Genomic DNA, 17,500 nt, shown 5'->3' with positions numbered 1-17,500 from the left:
GCCCAATTCTACACACTGTGTACTTTTAGGAAATGATATTATGTCAATGAAAATGTCACCCGTGTTATATTATCATGTATTTTTCATGAAATAGACAGAGCTGTAAAACTCTGGAAAAATATCAAGTTTAAATCGAAAAATTATTTTTCTTGTTGACAGATTCAAAATAATTCTTGATATAGAAATAATCAATTGCCGATTTATTTAAGATTAACTTTAAATACACAGGGCATTCAAATGTCAATTGGCCTAAATCACCCTATACGTGATAAGTGATATGATGTGATATGATATGATATGATATGATTTGATATGATATGATTGATATGATGTGATATGATATGATATAATATGATATGATATGATTGATATGATGTGATATGATATGATATAATATGAATAGATATGATATAATATGATATGATATGATATGATATGATATGATGACATGATATGATATGATTGATATCATTTAATACCACAAGTAAGTCCATGCTCCAATTCTCCATAGATATAGGCACGCCGGATAAAGCATGTCGTCAAAGGGAGGGAACAAAATCTTCAATGGCACGATTATTCTATGGGGGGAGGAGAAATATATTGTGTGCCAAATTGGCTTGTGTGACTTCTGTTGTCGGTAAAACTTTTCACTGGACTGTTCAAAAGGCCCCTGATGGCATGCAATGTGGGAAGGTACAATTTTATTTTCTTTCTTTATATAGGGAATGATATTAGCGGAAGCGTAGCGTCGCTTGATTGTCACCCATAGTCTGTGACGTCACCTGCGGAAAGTTATTAGAGAGAGAACGTCATGTTGGTTGTGCGCATGCGTCTCTCGTCCTCGCTCCGCACAACCAACATGACGTTCTCTCTGTAATAACTTTTCCGCCGGTGACGTCACAGACTATGGGTGACGTCCAATCAAGGGACGTTACTCTTCCGCTAATCTCATTCCCTATATGAACAACTCTTACTTATGGCAACTAGCTCAATTTTAATGATGTGAATTTTCATGTTTCCATCTATTATTCACTGATAAAGAATTGGAATATTTGAGAGAGAAAAAAACAGCTGTGTTAATTCTCCTGATATTCTGCATAGTATGCAGTCTATCTAACGTTTGCATGGTGAACATTCAAATTGTAAACCTGGGATGCAGTCCTTCAAAGCCATGAGGCCTATAGAACCGGAGTCTCTATTATGTGAAACACACAAAAGCAATTGCTTTCCATCCTTTCGATAGGACGCTAGCCTATCGCAAAGTACCTTCTACCAGATCTAATAGATCACTGCTGGGTGGACCGGGGGGGGGGGGTTAAAAAATAATTTGACTTCATCGAGGATCGATCTCGGTCCCTTTTTTACTCATATATGTGTGTGTGTGTGTTTGTGTGTGTTTGTCTTTGTGTGTGTTTGTGTCTTTGTGTGTGTGTGTTTGTGTGTGTGTGTTTGTGTGTGTTTGTGTGTGTGTGTGTTTGTGTGTGTGTGTTTGTGTTTGTGTGTGTGTGTCTTTTGTGTGTGTTTGTGTCTTTGTGTGTGTGTCTTTGTGTGTGAGTGTGTGTGTCTCTGTGTGTGTTTGTGTGTGTTTGTGTGTGTTTGTGTGTGTGTGTTTGTGTTTGTGTGTGTGTGTGTTTGTGTGTGTTTGTGTGTGTGTTTGTGTGTGTTTGTGTGTTTTGTGTGTTTTTCTTGTGTGTGTGTGTGTTGTTGTGTTGTGTGTTTGTGTGTGTGTGTTTGTGTTTGTGTGTCTGTGTGTTTGTGTGTGTTTGTGCGTGTGTGTTTGTCTGTGTGTGTTTGTGTGTGTTTGTGTGTGTTTGTGTGTGTGTGTCTTTGTGTGTGTGTTTGTGTCTTTGTGTGTGAGTGTGTGTCTCTGTGTGTGTTTGTGTGTGTGTGTGTTTGTGTCTGAGTGTGTGTCTCTGTGTGTGTTTGTGTGTGTGAGTTTGTGTGTGTGTGTCTTTGTGTATGTGTTTTTGTGTATGTGTGTCTTTGTGTATGTGTGAGTGTGTGTGTATGTTTGTGTGTTTGTGTGTGTGTTTGTGTGTGTGAGTGTGTGTATGTTTGTGTGTGTGTCTTTGTGTGTGAGAGTGTGTGTGAGTGTGTGTGTATGTTTGTGTGTGTGTCTTTGTGTGTGTGTGAGTGAGCGTCTGTGTATGTTTGTGTGGTTGTGTGTTTGTGTATGTTCGTGTGTGTGTGTGTGTGTGTCTGTATGTTTGTGTGTTTGTGTGTGTGTTTGTGTGTGTGAGTGAGCCTCTGTGTATGTTGTCACATGACCAATGTTTTGAATGCCATTTCAACAGGGTAAAGGATGCAAAAACGGCAAATGTGTTCCGATGACCTTGCCAGAAAATAAATCCAAGTCCGATGATTGTCCTTCTGGAGACCAGCCTTTGCTTGGCGGATCCTGGAAGACGACTTGTGCAAAATACATCAAACTTCACGGCGAACGTAAAGCCTGCTGTCATGAAGGATTGGCACCGATATGTTGTTCTTCATGTAAAAAATATTTGTAACCAATGGGATAATTTTGCTTCCAATTGTATTTTTATTTTATTTTTAACGAGATTTGATGAGATTGAGACGTTCATTAAAAAGCCAATAACTTATGACATATTATGCTAATCTCAAACAGTCGTATGTCAGGGTGAACACAGTGTATGCATTTTGCAATGAGATTTACTTATGGACTTTGAGTTACAATAATCAATTATTTATGTCTTGGTCTAAGTCTAATCAATTTCACTTGAAATTCGGTTTTCTGTATATAGTCACTTCTAATATTACTATTATACTAGGTGTCTGAAATAGGTCATATATTAAAGCATTCAAAGCATGGCATAGGCGTGGTGATGCCCTATACTCTTCTTTTTCCTCTTCTTCGTTATGTAGAAATATCAAGTTAGAAGACTGAAGTACATTTGATTATACAATAAATTAGGAAAGGGATATAAATTAATGTAGGATCATCAGACATATATAATTAACTTTCGTGGTTAAAGATGTTACTGAGTGCTCAGTGATTTAAAAATATTCAAAAATTCAGTACTGCCAGATTTCACGGAATCCGATGCTAGACGATTTCAAAGTCTAAAAAGAGATGAGTAGAAGGAATTAATGTGGGTGTTTGATCTTAATGGGGTAATCGCCATCCCAGAATCATGTACTCTAGTCGGTATGAGGATGTGTTCGATAGTCTCTAGGAAATCGACTTCAATCCATTTGTGGTAGGGATTAGGGAGAGCGCACAGTTTTGCTCGTTTTTGTCGAATCTGATGGTTGACAAGGGCCGTGCTTTTAACTAGTGATGGTGCGATTGTTCGTTTGTGAGAAGTTGTTGTAAAATCACCTGGCTCGCCAATTAGGTCTTTTTCAAAGTATTGATATCGGCTCCGAGTGAAGGGTTCCAAAGTGATTCTGATTCTAAATCTGGTAACACAAAGCTTTCTTGGCAGTGGGCATGGATGCAATTTAGTTAGTTGTCATTTTTCAGTGAATAAACGCACTTGTTTCATTAGCCTTTGATGTTATAATATGCGCAATACATTTCTTCCTCTTCATTTTGTTAGTAATATTCAATTCGTGATTTTTACAGACTAAACTCCTTTTAACGTAAATCATTAAAGTGCAAAAGATTTTTTAAATTGTTGAATGCAATGGAATTAGATTTAGATGCGCTAATCTGGATTTGCCATTCTTGTTCACATTAGTGGAGTCTGTTCAAGTCCTAATTTAAAATCTGACAGCCATATGGTAAACGGGTGTCTTTGTAAAGAAGTGTATCATCTGCAAGTGTACTGAATACTTGTAGATAAACCAGCAACGTAGATGATAAAGAGAATTAGGTCTAACACCGATCCTTGGGGCACATATATATATATATATATATATATGTGTGTCTCTCTCTCTCTCTCTCTCTCTCTCTCTCTCTCTCTCTCTCTCTCTCTCTCTCTCTTTCTCTCTCTCGTTGTGTCTTAACTAGAAAATATAAAATCAAAATTACCCACCTGACATTTGTACTAAAGGCATTCCTCTACTGTGCGATTTCCATCATGGCATACAATACAAAAGTGGCGCTTAACCAATCTGACAACTTCAATAATATTTATGTTCAGAAAACAGATACTTGTAGTACGTCAATTAGATAATATACGTCTCTTCATTTTAGTTTTTGTCTGCACTTAAAAATGACATTTGAACGCATAGGTTAGTATCACATCGATATTTAGTTAAACGAGTTCTTTAACATTCAATGTTTTTAACATTGTCTTTCTTGATATAAATAAAATTGAATTATATGAGCTTTCTATGAATTTAATAAGACAATCCGTCTTTTTCACATGTCCCCATGTATTAGCGTAATAATGTTATGACTTTATTCAATAAGATTATATTTATTCATTTGGTGGTGATTCCTTAATTCTCGTTGTTTACGCATTCCAGTATGCTTGAAGCTTGGGATTTTATTTTGTTTGTTTATTTGTTTTGTGTGGGGTTTTTTATTCTTTTTTTTTCGTGTTTTCTTTTTTGTTATTCAATTAATTGATTTCCAAATTCTTGATCTTCATCATTTTGATTTTATCACTAATAACTTGATTGTGGAGTTTTCAATTTGAATTGTACTTTATTCAAAAAGTTTTTCTATTTCTATTTATTCATTGATTTAAAAACGACATATAGTAGGGGGAATTAGTTCCAAAAGAATCCTTCAATTATGTATTTTAGGTTTGAATGCATACCTACGTTGTAGCATATGAAAAATCATGAAATATATATTATATAGAACCACTCTGAGATATCAGTATTATGTGACATACAAACTTTTTAAAATTGAAAAATAATTTTGAAATGGACAACACCAAAATTCGTTCATTCCTATTGTGTAAACATTCAAAACAAGGCGACCCCAAGGTTGATTTACGTCGTCCTTGGATTTCCATTGGTGACTATTTTTAGCGTCAAACCGGATGTTTTCCTCTCACTAAACTTCCGATTCACGAACTATCCAAATTGTTTAATCGTTAATCTTATAAAATTTTGCTAGTTTTGAGCGATTTTTATCATGGAAAATTGTATATTAATAGATTTATTCATGTTTGATTTAGCGAGTATAATCAACTACATTAATAAAGAGGGACATACGGACATACAAACAGACTCGCAAAACACAGCTTGATTAAATGTCAGCAATCGGTGTTGACACAGTCAGTGCTCCTTCCCCCTCCCCCTAAATATTGTTTCTTTTCAAAAATACTGCAATAGTCATTTTACGTATTTTATAGACTATTTTGGTCAGACTTGATAATTGATGGGGATCACGAAAGAGTGCGGGAAAACTTTTATCTTAATCCTCAAATTATTTTGATTTTAAGTTATCTGTTTGGAAGTTTTTTAAAAATGTACTCGGATGAAAACATTTCTCGTATTATATGTTTTAGTTCAATTTAATGCTTGACTTTTTGAATTCACTAATTCTAATTGTACGCTCAATATTTCTATAATGGTTGTTGAATGGGGGAATATTAAAGGTAATAATTCTATTCCAGTATTTTGAGTTCTTTTTTGTTTGTTTTTTTTGTTTGTGTTGTTGTTGTGGGGGAGGGGGGGGAGGCGACACATCCACAGATTACCTCCCTTTGTTGATAGTGTACCTCCTTTCCCCTTCATCTAATTGTTCACCCTCATCCTCATCATCACTTTACATGTACATTCATTCATCAACCTTGTAAAGAAACCATCCTGAATCAATCACTTTAAGGTCAGTTTAAAAAAAATATCTAACTACTCATCCTTTCCGTTTCTTATTCACTGCTGATAATAATAATCATTAAATATTCTTTTGGACCCAAAATTCACAATCATTCTCTAAAAAGGTAGATCTTGCCATATAATGCCCCTGCTGCTATTTTGGTTTGAATTTTCTATATTTTTAGTTGGCCCCCACTCGCGTTGCCTGAAGATTCCATATGCCAGTCCTTTCAGCATAGATGTCCTTAGTTTACAGTAAAATCTGACTTGCATGATTATTAATAAAATTAGGTTTACAGTAAAATCTGACTTGAGTGATGATTAATAAAATTAGGTTTAAGGTAAAATCTGACTTGAATGATGATGAATAAAATTAGGTTTACAGTAAAATCTGACTTGAATGATGATAGATAAGATCAGGTTTACAGTAAAATCTGACTTGAATGATGATGAATAAAATTAGGTTTACAGTAAAATCTGACTTGAATGATGATGAATAAAATTAGGTTTACAGTAAAATCTGACTTGAATGATGATTAATAAAATTAGGTTTACAGTAAAATCTGACTTGAATGATGATGAATAAAATCAGGTTTACAGAAAAATCTGACTTGAATGATGATGAATAAAATTAGGTTTAGACTAAGATCTGACTTGAATGATGATAGATAAGATTAGGTTTAATGTAAAAATCGGCTTAGATGAGGATAATTAATTCATTCTGAATTTGAAGAAACAAAAAATCCACTCCTGTAACGTCATTTTTTTTCGACTGTATTTGTACCCCAGCACCACAGAAGGGTTTTATATCGGATTGGATCAGCTACAAAAAAACGGCTTTTAACGAAAATCTAACCAGAAACTAGAGGCTTCTCGAAGTCTCTGGTTTGAGAGTGGATTTTTATATTGCCGAGATGTGAGTTAATAGATAATGAGATAACAGCCATCGGGTATTGGTAATGTAATATTTACTTACACAAGGATACAGATGTTGTGTATGAGTGTATGTATGTGTGTGTGTATGTGTATATGTGTGTAAGTGTGTGTATGTGTGTGTGTGTATGTGTGTAAGTGTGTGTATGTGTATATGTGTGTAATTGTGTGTTTGTGTGTGTATGTGTATATGTCTAAGTGTGTGTATGTGTGTATGTGTATAAGTGTGTGTATGTGTGTGTATGCGTGTACGTGTGTGTATGTGTGTGCAAATGTGTGTATGTGTGTATGTGTGTGTATGTGTATATGTGTGTAAGGGTGTGTATGTGTGTATGTGTATATGTGTGTAAGTGTGTGTATGTGTGTGCATGCGTGTATGTGTGTAAGTGTGTGTATGTGTGTATGTGTATATGTGTGTAAGGGTGTGTATGTGTGTATGTGTATATGTGTGTAAGTGTGTGTATGTGTGTACGCGTGTATGTGTGTGTATGTGTCTGCGTGCATGTGTGTGTATATGTGTGTATGTGTCTGCGTGTATGTGTTTATGTGTGTATGTGTGTGTATGTGTGTGTAGGTGTGCTCAATCCCCATTGCATCACTATTGTATAAGTTCTGTGTTATAGACTCGTTGTTTTAAATGGAAATACTCCCACACGAAGACAAGATATTGTCTATTACAAACAATGTTAAACCAAACCATTTTCGTCTTCGGTTATCGCACCTGCAAATACGTGCACGTCGATGTCAATAAATCATTCACGGTTTAGCCATTGCAATGTGAGATTTAAAATTCAGACATTACAACAATCGACATAGGAAAGTCTTAATAAATTACGTGAAACAGAACTTCATCTCGTAACTACAAATTGAAAAAATAAATAGATTGTTTTTAACAGTAAATTAGTTATGTTTGAAAATTCTTCATTTTTATTCCACAAACGCTGTAAGTTAATGATTAATGTGCTCAACGGGGCCGTTGATTCTCTTCCGGAGCTATGTCTCTTTAGTCACAACTGGTTGTGGTGGCATTGTTGTTACGGATGGTGGCAGTGTTGTTATGGATGGTGTCAGTGTTGTTATGGATGGTGGCAGTGTGTTTATAGATGGTGGCAGTGTTGTTATGGATGGTGGCAGTGTTGTTATTGATGGTGGCAGTGTTGTTATGGATGGTGGTAGTGTTTATGGATGGTGCAGTGTGTTGGATGTGCGTGTTGTTTGGATGTGCATGTTGTTATGGATGGTGGCAGTGTTGTTACGGATGGTGGCAGTGTTGTTATGGATGGTGGCAGTGGTGTTACGGATGGTGGCAGTGTTGTTATGGATGGTGGCAGTGTTGTTATGGATGATGTCAGTGTGTTTATGGATGGTGGCAGTGTTGTTATTGATGGTGGCAGTGTTGTTATGGATAGTGGCAGTGTTGATATGGATGGTGGCAGTGTGTTTATGGATGGTGACAGTGTTGTTATTGATGGTGGCAGTGTTGTTATGGATGGTGGCCGTGTTTTTATTGATGGTGGCAGTGTTGTTATGGATGGTGGTAGTGTTGTTATGGATGGTGGCAGTGTTGTTATAGATGGTGGCAGTGTTGTTATGGATGGTGGCAGTGTTGTTATGGATGGTGGCAGTGTGTTTATGGATGGTGGCAGTATTGTTATTGATGGTGGCAGTGTTGTTATGGGTGGTGGCAGTGTTGTTATGGATGGTGGCAGTGTGTTTATGGATGGTGGCAGTGTTGTTATTGATGGTGGCAGTGTTGTTATGGATGGTGGCCGTGTTGTTATTGATGGTGGCAGTGTTGTTATGGATGGTGGCAGTGTTGTTATAGATGGTGGCAGTGTTGTTATGGATGGTGGCAGTGTTGTTATGGATGGTGGCAGTGTTGTTATGGATGGTGGCAGTGTTGTTATGGATGGTGGCAGTGTTGTTACGGATGGTGGCAGTGTTGTTATGGATAGTGGCAGTGTTGTTATGGATGGTGGCAGTGTTGTTATAGATGGTGGCAGTGTTGTTATGGATGGTGGCAGTGTTGTTATGAATGGTGTCAGTGTTGTTATGGATGGTGGCAGTGTTGTTATGGATGGTGGCAGTGTTGTTATGAATGGTGTCAGTGTTGTTATGGATGGAGTCAGTGTTGTTATGGGTGGTGGCAGTGTTGTTATGGATGGTATCAGTGTTGTTATGGATATGAACACAGGTGATCGTCACAGTTGTAAAAATTAGTCTTGGACTCCCCTGCCTTTCAAATGTTGTGCTCGTGTCCAATGCTCGGCCCCAAATTTCAAACGAAGAGGATCAAGAATATTATCATTTAAGTATCCACATTCATGCCTGCGTAATTGCTGGTCACACTTTCATTAATACACCATGCAGACCTGCCTGGGTACTAAGACAAATTCGTAAAATTACGAAATTTTGACTCCAATTTCAGAACTAGTTGAGCATTTTTCTGAGTCATTAAAACTATTGAAAATGAAAGTCGGTGACAGAGTGCATAGGTATTAGGATTTTGGAGTGATTTCTAATATTCGTGATGGCAAATTATTGATCTGTAAAGTAAACTTTGGAGACTACAATTATTATTTTCTAAACACTAAGAATTTTTAGATTTTCAAGTGGGCTACTGCCATTACCCAAAAATTTGAACCAGTGAATGATTCCAATCGTCATATTGAGTTCAAAACTATAACTGTAAACTTATAGGAACGTCCAGGGATATGAACAATAACAGAATACCTTATGCTCCTTTACCCCATTTTTTTTCCAATTCGAACAAGACAAACGTTGGAAATATTGGTGTGTGTGTGTGTGTGTGTGTGTGTGTGTGTGTGTAGAGTGTGTTTTATTTGTTAATCGTAAATATTAAGTTAACGTACGCTTCATATTGGCAATTGCATTAATCATTTTAATTGAATTGAATTGTAAGTATATATATATATATATATATATATATATATATATATATATATATATATATATATATATATACACGAGTGTGTGTGTGTGTGTGTGTGTATGTGTGTGTGTGTGTCAAGCGATTGCGGGTGCGTTTGACGACAGAAAGAGAGTTTTTTTAAATTGTTTTTAATGGTGTTACAGTGCTTGCAACACACTAAGATCATATCAGCGCCAGTAGAAAGGAAGAGAATGGGTTAGTAAAATTTCAAGAATAACAATTAAAGCACCCAAGAACAAGTAAGACAAAGGGGAATTGATTGAAATCGGAAACAGACGTAGATTCCAAGGGCACAATATCATTGGACTTGTTTTGAGATCAACTAAAAGGCTCATCCAGACACATTGAAAACTCCTTGCATTTTGATTTTAGGAGAAATCAACTTGAAAACTCCTTGGATTATGATTAAGTCTCGGGGGTACTCTGACCCAACATGGACTGACCACAAGATTAGGCCATCGCTTACATCAACATGGACAACCTAAAATAATAATCCAAGGAGTTTTCAAGGTGTGTTGCTCCTAAAATCATAATCCAAGGAGTTTTCAAAGTGTGTTGCTCCTAAAATCATAATCCAAGGGTTTCAAGGTGTGTTGCTCCTAAAATAATAATCCAAGGAGTTTTCAAGGTGTGTTGCTCCTAAAATCATAATCCAAGGAGTTTTCAAAGTGTGTTGCTCCTAAAATCATAATCCAAGGAGTTTTCAAGGTGTGTTGCTCCTAAAATCATAATCCAATGGGTTTTCAAGGTGTGTTGCTCCTAAAATCAAAATCCAAGGAGTTTTCAAGGGGTGTTGCTCCTAAAATCATAATCTAATGAGTTTTCAATGTGTGTTGCTCCTAAACTCATAATCCAGTGAGTTTTCAAGGTGTGTTGCTCCTAAAATCATAATCCAATGAGTTTTCAAGGTGTTATCGCCTAAAATCAAAAACAAGGAGTTTTCATTGTGTTATCGCCTAAAATCAAAATGCAAGGAGTTTTCAATGTGTTTGCTCCTAAAATCATAATCCAAGGAGTTTTCATTGTGTTATCGCCTAAAATAAAAATGCAAGGAGTTTTCAATGTGTTTGCTCCTAAAATCAAAATGCAAGGCGTTTTCAATGTGTTTTCTCCTAAAATCAAAATGCAAGGATTTTTCAATGTGTTTTCTCCTAAAATCAAAATCCAAGGAGTTTTCAATGTGTTTGCTCCTAAAATCAAAATGCAAGGATTTTTCAATGTGTTTTCTCCTAAAATCAAAATGCAATGAGTTTTCAATGTGTTTTCTCCTAAAATCAAAATGCAAGGATTTTTCAATGTGTTTTCTCCTAAAATCAAAATGCAAGGAGTTTTAAATGTGTTATCGCCTAAAATCAAAATGCAAGGATTTTTCAATGTGTTATCGCCTAAAATCAAAATCCAAGGAGTTTTCAATGTGTTTGCTCCTAAAATCAAAATGCAAGGATTTTTCAATGTGTTTTCTCCTAAAATCAAAATGCAATGAGTTTTCAATGTGTTTTCTCCTAAAATCAAAATGCAAGGATTTTTCAATGTGTTTTCTCCTAAAATCAAAATGCAAGGAGTTTTAAATGTGTTATCGCCTAAAATCAAAATGCAAGGATTTTTCAATGTGTTATCGCCTAAAATCAAAATGCAAGGAGTTTTCAATGTGTTATCGCCTAAAATCAAAATGCAAGGATTTTTCAATGTGTTTTCTCCCAAAATCAAAATCCAAGGAGTTTTCAATGTGTTTTCTCCTAAAATCAAAATGCAAGGAGTTTTCAATGTGTTTTCTCCTAAAATCAAAATACAAGTTTTCAATGTGTTTTCTCTTAAAATCAAAATGCAAGTTTTCAATGTGTTATCGCCTAAAATCAAAATGCAAGAAGTTTTCAAGGTGTGTTGCTCCTAAAATCATAATCCAATGAGTTTTCAAGGTGTGTTGCTCCTAAAATCATAATGCAAGGAGTTTTCAAGGTGTGTTGCTCCTAAAATCATAATCCAATGAGTTTTCAAGGTATGTTGCTCCTAAAATCATAATCCAATGAGTTTTCAAGGTGTGTTGCTCCTAAAATCATAATCCAATGAGTTTTCAATGTGTGTTGCTCCTAAAATCATAATCCAATGAGTTTTCAAGGTGTGTTGCTCCTAAAATCATAATCCAATGAGTTTTCAAGATGTTATCGACTAAAATCAAAATGCAAGGAGTTTTCATTGTGTTATCGCCTAAAATCAAAATGCAAGGAGTTTTCAATGTGTTTTCTCCTAAAATCAAAATCCAAGGAGTTTTCAATGTGTTTTCTCCTAAAATCAAAATGCAAGGAGTTATCAATGTGTTATCGCCTAAAATCAAAATGCAAGTTTTCAATGTGTATTCTCCTAAAATCAAAATGCAAGTTTTCAATGTGTTTTCTCCTAAAATCAAAATGCAAGTCTTCAATGTGTTATCGCCTAAAATCAAAATGCAAGGAGTTTTCAATGTGTTTTCTCCTAAAATCATATTCCAAGGATTTTTCAAGTTGCTTTCTCCTAAACTCAAAATTCAAGGAGTTTGCAAGATATTTTCATCTAAAATTAAAATCCAAGGGTTTTTCTGGAAGAATGACAAAGTAATATCAAAACAAAGGAGTTTTCAAGGAAGCCTTGAAATCAAGGAAAAGACGGGAACCCTGCACTATATGGGAGATCAGAGGTACCCCATCCAGTACTTTGCAATAGATTTGGTCCTATCCAAAGGGTGGCAAGTAATTATCCTATAGAAACCAGGATAAACTTCGGTTCCATTGGTCTAATGTCTCTGAATGAATATTTTCTGTATTACTACTTTATGCTTCCGTTTTGACTAAAAATAGATTTTGATGCCAAATAATGTCCTGACCACAATGACAAATCTTAATGTCAAACCGTTTTGACTAAAAATAGATTTTGATGCCAAATAATGTCCTGACCACAATGACAAATCTTAATGTCAAACCGTTTTGACTAAAAATAGATTTTAATGCCAAATAATGTCCTGACTATAATGATCATTTTTGATGTCATAAAAATTATAAAATTTTTATAACAAATAATATACGATTCTTTCATGACTTTGTATTTATCAAACAGTTTCTTTTTATCGTGCTAAAAAACACCACGAACTTACGAGGCTCAAAGTTTTCCTCTTTTTCCAATGCAGAGCAACCTGACTTTTTTGCTCTTTGGGTCGTGGGTACTTTTATGATTATGCAAGTATGCTGATGAAATTTGGTTTGCATATCTTTTAAAAAATTTCTCGTCACTGTGACTTGATATAACTTTCGGCCAATTTCGTGTCTTACGACTCCAATGAATTGAATCAAAATAAATAGGTTTTATGTTTGTAAGGGTTTAACGGCGCTTGCAACACATTTAGGTTATATCAGCGCCTGTAAAAAGGAGGAAAATGGGATAGTAAAAAGTTCTAGAATTAAAACTAAAGCACCCAAACTGGGAACAAATAGAGATCAGATGTAAATTCCAAGAGCATACCACCAATGTAATTAGTTTGAGATCACCAATAAGTCTCATCCGGACACAAGCACAAAAACCAACAAAGACGAATACGCTCAAATGCTTACATGATCCATTCAAAATTACAAATATAAATAATAATACATACAAGGAATAAAATATCATCTCCCAAAACAATAACTATGCATTTGACGGTTTCCCTCCCAGCTAGAACTCCGGTCAGGGCCAGGACAAAACCAAGTAATCTCATTCCAAAACAAAGACAGAAAAAAAGTTGGAAAACCGATACAGTGGGATGGAAGACACAGCATGTACCCCCCTGCCCACTATGGGAGGTCAGGGACAGTAAAATAAATATCAAATTACTTTTGCACATGTGTGTATTAAGTATGACCATTGCATTCATTTGCATAAACTTTGATCTCAGGAATTTTGAAGTCGGGGGTGGTAAATTCACCCAATACAATTAAAAACGACAGAATACCACAACAAAGAAATTTATTAGAAAAAAAAATTGGACAGTTGAACGAATCAAGCAAATTTTATTCACAATATTTTCTTAGTAAAAAATTAATACCGGATTTGGAATCAGAATAATTAAATTAGCAATTTTGTGAATGATGAAAAAACAACTTTTAACAAAAATCTGTCATTCCAACTTTAAACCATAATATTATCCCACAAACTTAATTCATACACACAAACTCCCAATCACACACACAAACACACACAACACACTGCAAACACACACATACACATATGCAAACGTAATGAGGTTTTTCTAAGGGGATCAGCTTAATCCAAGGATCAAGTTTGTATAAATATTTCATTTTAAGACAAAATCACAAACATTTTCATCATTTCTTAAAGGATTTGTTCATGAAAATAAACGGTTTCACATTCAAAATATTCAGTTGAAATAAATCAGATGCAGACATGAGCTGAGAAGAATGGGTTGTCTACTTTCTACTACACGGTTAAAACTGCTGGGGAAACTCGACACACACAAACACACTCCAACATAATCGCTGTGTAACATCCAACACAATAAAACATTTTGAACACGTCTAAAAATAGAAAACATTTATTTAAAAAGTTTTATAAAAACTAGGAAAGGTTTATATATCAAAACAGAATTAGGAAGCTGATCAATTTTTTAAAAAAAACTTGAGCTTTTATACAGCGCAATATCCACTAAATGTGCTCAACTCACTTTACAAATGGTCCCTGACCAATTGTTGTTTGTTTGTTTTTAAGGGTTTTACGGCGCTTGCAACACATTTAGGTGATATGATATCAGAGCCAGTAAAAAGGAAGAAAATGGGATAGTAAAAAGTTCTAGAATTACAATTAAAGTACACCCAAGAAAAGGTAGTAAGACAAAAGGGAATTGGTTTAAATATGGAACAGATGTAGATTCCAAGAGCACACTATTATCAATGTACTTAGTTTGAGATCACCTAAAATTCTCATCCAGACACAAGTACAGGTCCTCAGTAAAAGGAATACACTCAAATTTGTACATATCATATATAAATGTCAACGAACCAATACAGTGCATAACAGAGAGATGATTTACAAGACAAAAAATACCATCTCCCAAAACTCTTAACTATACATTTGACTGTTTCCCTCCCAACTAAGGTATCAAGTCAGGGCCAGGACAAAACCAAGTAATCTCATCCCAAGACAAAGACAGAAAGCACATTGGAAAACAGACATAGAGGGATAGAAGACATGATAAGTGACTCCCTGCCCACTATGGGAGGTCAGGAACCCCACCCAGGGTCCCCGGCCAACAGCAACACATAAAATGTAGAATGGGAAATGACGCCTGTCAGGCAGATATTACCTTTTTTTTTTACAACAAAGAAAACGCTGTTGATGGCCAGGTACTCATTTTAGACCCGAGTACGGTGTGAAAATGTCGGTAAAGAGCCTTTTCCAAGGACTCAACTATGCGCCAAACGAGGCTCGACCCTAGAAACATCACATACCACATCACATACCACATCAAGGGAGACCACTCGTGTTACATCATGTCAAGGATTTGCCAGATTGAGAAACTTTAGAACTACACAATGATAAATCAACACCAATTTCTTTTCAGATTGCAAAAATTCCAAACTAATAAACTGGCAGGCAAAGAAAAGGCAAGAAAGGAAGTGAGTAGGAAAGTGCCAGAAGACAATCGAGAAAAAATATTCCACGGCGGCAATGGGGGCTCGAACCCTAGACCTTACTGGTACGGCAACTCCACCTGGCCGGGGAGATCGTGACTCTACCGTATGAGCTATCCACCACTCCTGTCCACCCAGCAGTGAATAGGTAGCAGAGTCTATTAGATTTGGTGGTGAGCACTTTGCGATAGACTAGCATCCTATCCAAGCAATTGCTATTGTCCGTTTCACGCTATAGAAACCGGGATAAACTCCGGCTCCATGGGCCTAATGACTCTGAAAGACTATTGAAAGAAAAATAGAATGACATAATAAACACAGCCTATGTGTATTGTATTCCCATTCATCTCTCTATCCAGAATCAACCAGAAAACACACATCCACTATGCATCAGTGTAAGGTGTCTTATTATACTCCCTCTCAATCACAGACCAGGCTTCAACACAACAACTACACGTCAATAATCTTTCATTCACTCTTCTCTCTACCCATCATCTAGAATCAATCACATGCTTCAACACGACAACTACACATCAATAATCTTTCATTCACTCTTATTGTTGGCAGCTTTTTTCTTCAAGGCTCTTTTCCTGGCTTGCATCAGAAAGCTTTTACCAAACACAATTGGAATCAGACTGATGTACATGTCCTGTAGAACAGCAACCATTTATGAATGAATGAATGAATAAATGAATGAATGAATGAATGAATGAATGAATGAATGAATGAATGAATGAATGAATGAATGAATGAATGAATGAATAAATATGGATCTGCATGTACCATTGTGTCTACCTTATTTTCATGTATGAATGTGTGAAGGAGAAAAAGAACAGGAAATTGTAAACTGTGGATTGATCCCAAAACAATTGGTGCTGCTACAGATGACGATGATGATGATGGTGATGATGATGATGATGATGATGATGATGATGATGATGATGATGATGATGATGATGATGAGGAAGATGATGATGATGATGATGAGGAAGAGGAGGAGGATGAACACATTTTAAGTTTTATCATGATCAATGTAATTCATGATGCTTCTTTTATATCCTCGCAAATAAAATGAACCAAATTTCTATTTCACAAGATTCAAGTCACCTGTCGCATTTGCCCTCCTACAACATTCATCATTACCTATACCCTGGCACTCATTGAACAACTGAATCAAGTGGGGTCAAGTGTCTTATCCAAGGTCACAGAACACCAGAGTTTTGCAGGGATTGTCACCATTGTTGTCACACTCGTCAAGATAACCGAAAGTTGCGATTAATAATAATAATAATAATAATAATAATAATAATAATAATAATAATAATAATAATAATAATGTACTTTATTCATCCAAAAGGAAATTTTTGTACAGACGTATAAAATGCCAACAATGATGCATACATAAACATAATATACGTAAATATAATGTGGTAAAGTAACATTTCGTAATAGGTATATATAGTATAATAATATTGTAGGCTGTAAGAATAATTACATAGTGTAAATTAAGGGACATACAGATTATAAAAGTGTAAAGATATAAAGATTATTTGTCCGAAGTGGACTGTAATATTTTATTTTTTATTCACCACCTACCTGAATAGAATGGGCCCAGTATCCGGTGGTCACAGCCTGAACACCAATGGTATTGAGGGCATTCTTCACAAACGTTGTAGGGGACGGCACAAACACACTGGGTTTACGGAACTTGCTCAACTTGCTGACAACAAAGTACGGTCTCACAGACTGCAGTGTGGTGAGAGAAATGAAAAATATTATGACACAAGTCAATAAATTGTTACAAATCAAGGGAGTTAATCATGTTTGTTTTTGTTTTATTCAGATTTTGTCAGATGCAGAGTGCCAGGCATTTGTCGTGTTTTGTTTTGTTTTTAAGGGTTTTATGGCGCTTGCAACACATTAAGGTCATATCAGCCCCAGTAAAAAGGAAGAAAATGGGATAGTAAAAAGTTCTAGAATTACAATAAAGCATCCAAGAAAAGGGAAGACAAAGGGGAATTGGTTCAAATAAGAAACAGGTGTAGATTCCAAAAACACTCTATCAAAGTACTTAGTTTGAGATCACTAAAAGTCTCATCCAGACACAAGCACAGGTCCCCACTAAGAGGAACACACTCAAATGTTTTACAAATATATATATGATATAAAGAAAGCATAATACAGTGCATAACAGAGAGATGATTTACAATGAAAAAAATATCAT

The 17,500-nt window shown here is 35.6% G+C and overlaps 2 protein-coding genes and 1 long non-coding RNA gene across 7 annotated transcripts in view; 1 reads left to right on the top strand and 2 right to left on the bottom strand.

The window, feature by feature from the left end:
• Window positions 1–4,138, bottom strand: part of LOC144978861 (uncharacterized) — a 4,799-nt gene extending 661 nt beyond the window's left edge. The window contains exons 1-2 of the long non-coding RNA XR_013646614.1: window positions 3,999–4,138; window positions 480–578 (exon numbers count right to left, since the gene is read on the bottom strand). This is a non-coding gene — a long non-coding RNA (uncharacterized LOC144978861). The remainder of the gene's footprint in view (window positions 1–479; window positions 579–3,998) is intronic.
• Window positions 1–5,529, top strand: part of LOC144978860 (uncharacterized) — a 60,780-nt gene extending 55,251 nt beyond the window's left edge. For all 5 annotated transcript variants that reach the window (XM_078925439.1, XM_078925442.1, XM_078925437.1 and 2 more), the window contains 2 exons: window positions 512–693; window positions 2,295–5,529. In XM_078925439.1, the coding sequence (XP_078781565.1) occupies window positions 512–693; window positions 2,295–2,507 (395 nt within the window). In that variant the 3' untranslated portion in view covers window positions 2,508–5,529. The remainder of the gene's footprint in view (window positions 1–511; window positions 694–2,294) is intronic.
• Window positions 5,530–13,618: 8,089 nt separating this feature from the next.
• The window catches only part of LOC144978857 (very-long-chain 3-oxoacyl-CoA reductase-B-like), a 21,096-nt gene continuing 17,214 nt past the window's right edge, over window positions 13,619–17,500 (bottom strand). Inside the window, exons 8-9 of the mRNA XM_078925434.1 lie at window positions 16,873–17,022; window positions 13,619–15,925 (exon numbers count right to left, since the gene is read on the bottom strand). Coding sequence (XP_078781560.1) covers window positions 15,821–15,925; window positions 16,873–17,022 — 255 coding nt within the window. The 3' untranslated portion in view covers window positions 13,619–15,820. The remainder of the gene's footprint in view (window positions 15,926–16,872; window positions 17,023–17,500) is intronic.

Source organism: Berghia stephanieae, chromosome 8 (assembly GCF_034508935.2).
Source record: "Berghia stephanieae isolate SIO BIC M18660-M18661 chromosome 8, UCSD_Bste_1.3, whole genome shotgun sequence".
NCBI lineage: Eukaryota > Metazoa > Mollusca > Gastropoda > Nudibranchia > Aeolidiidae > Berghia > Berghia stephanieae.
The sequence above is the reverse complement of the archived record's forward strand: the minus strand, read 5'-3'. Positions and strand labels throughout refer to the sequence as shown.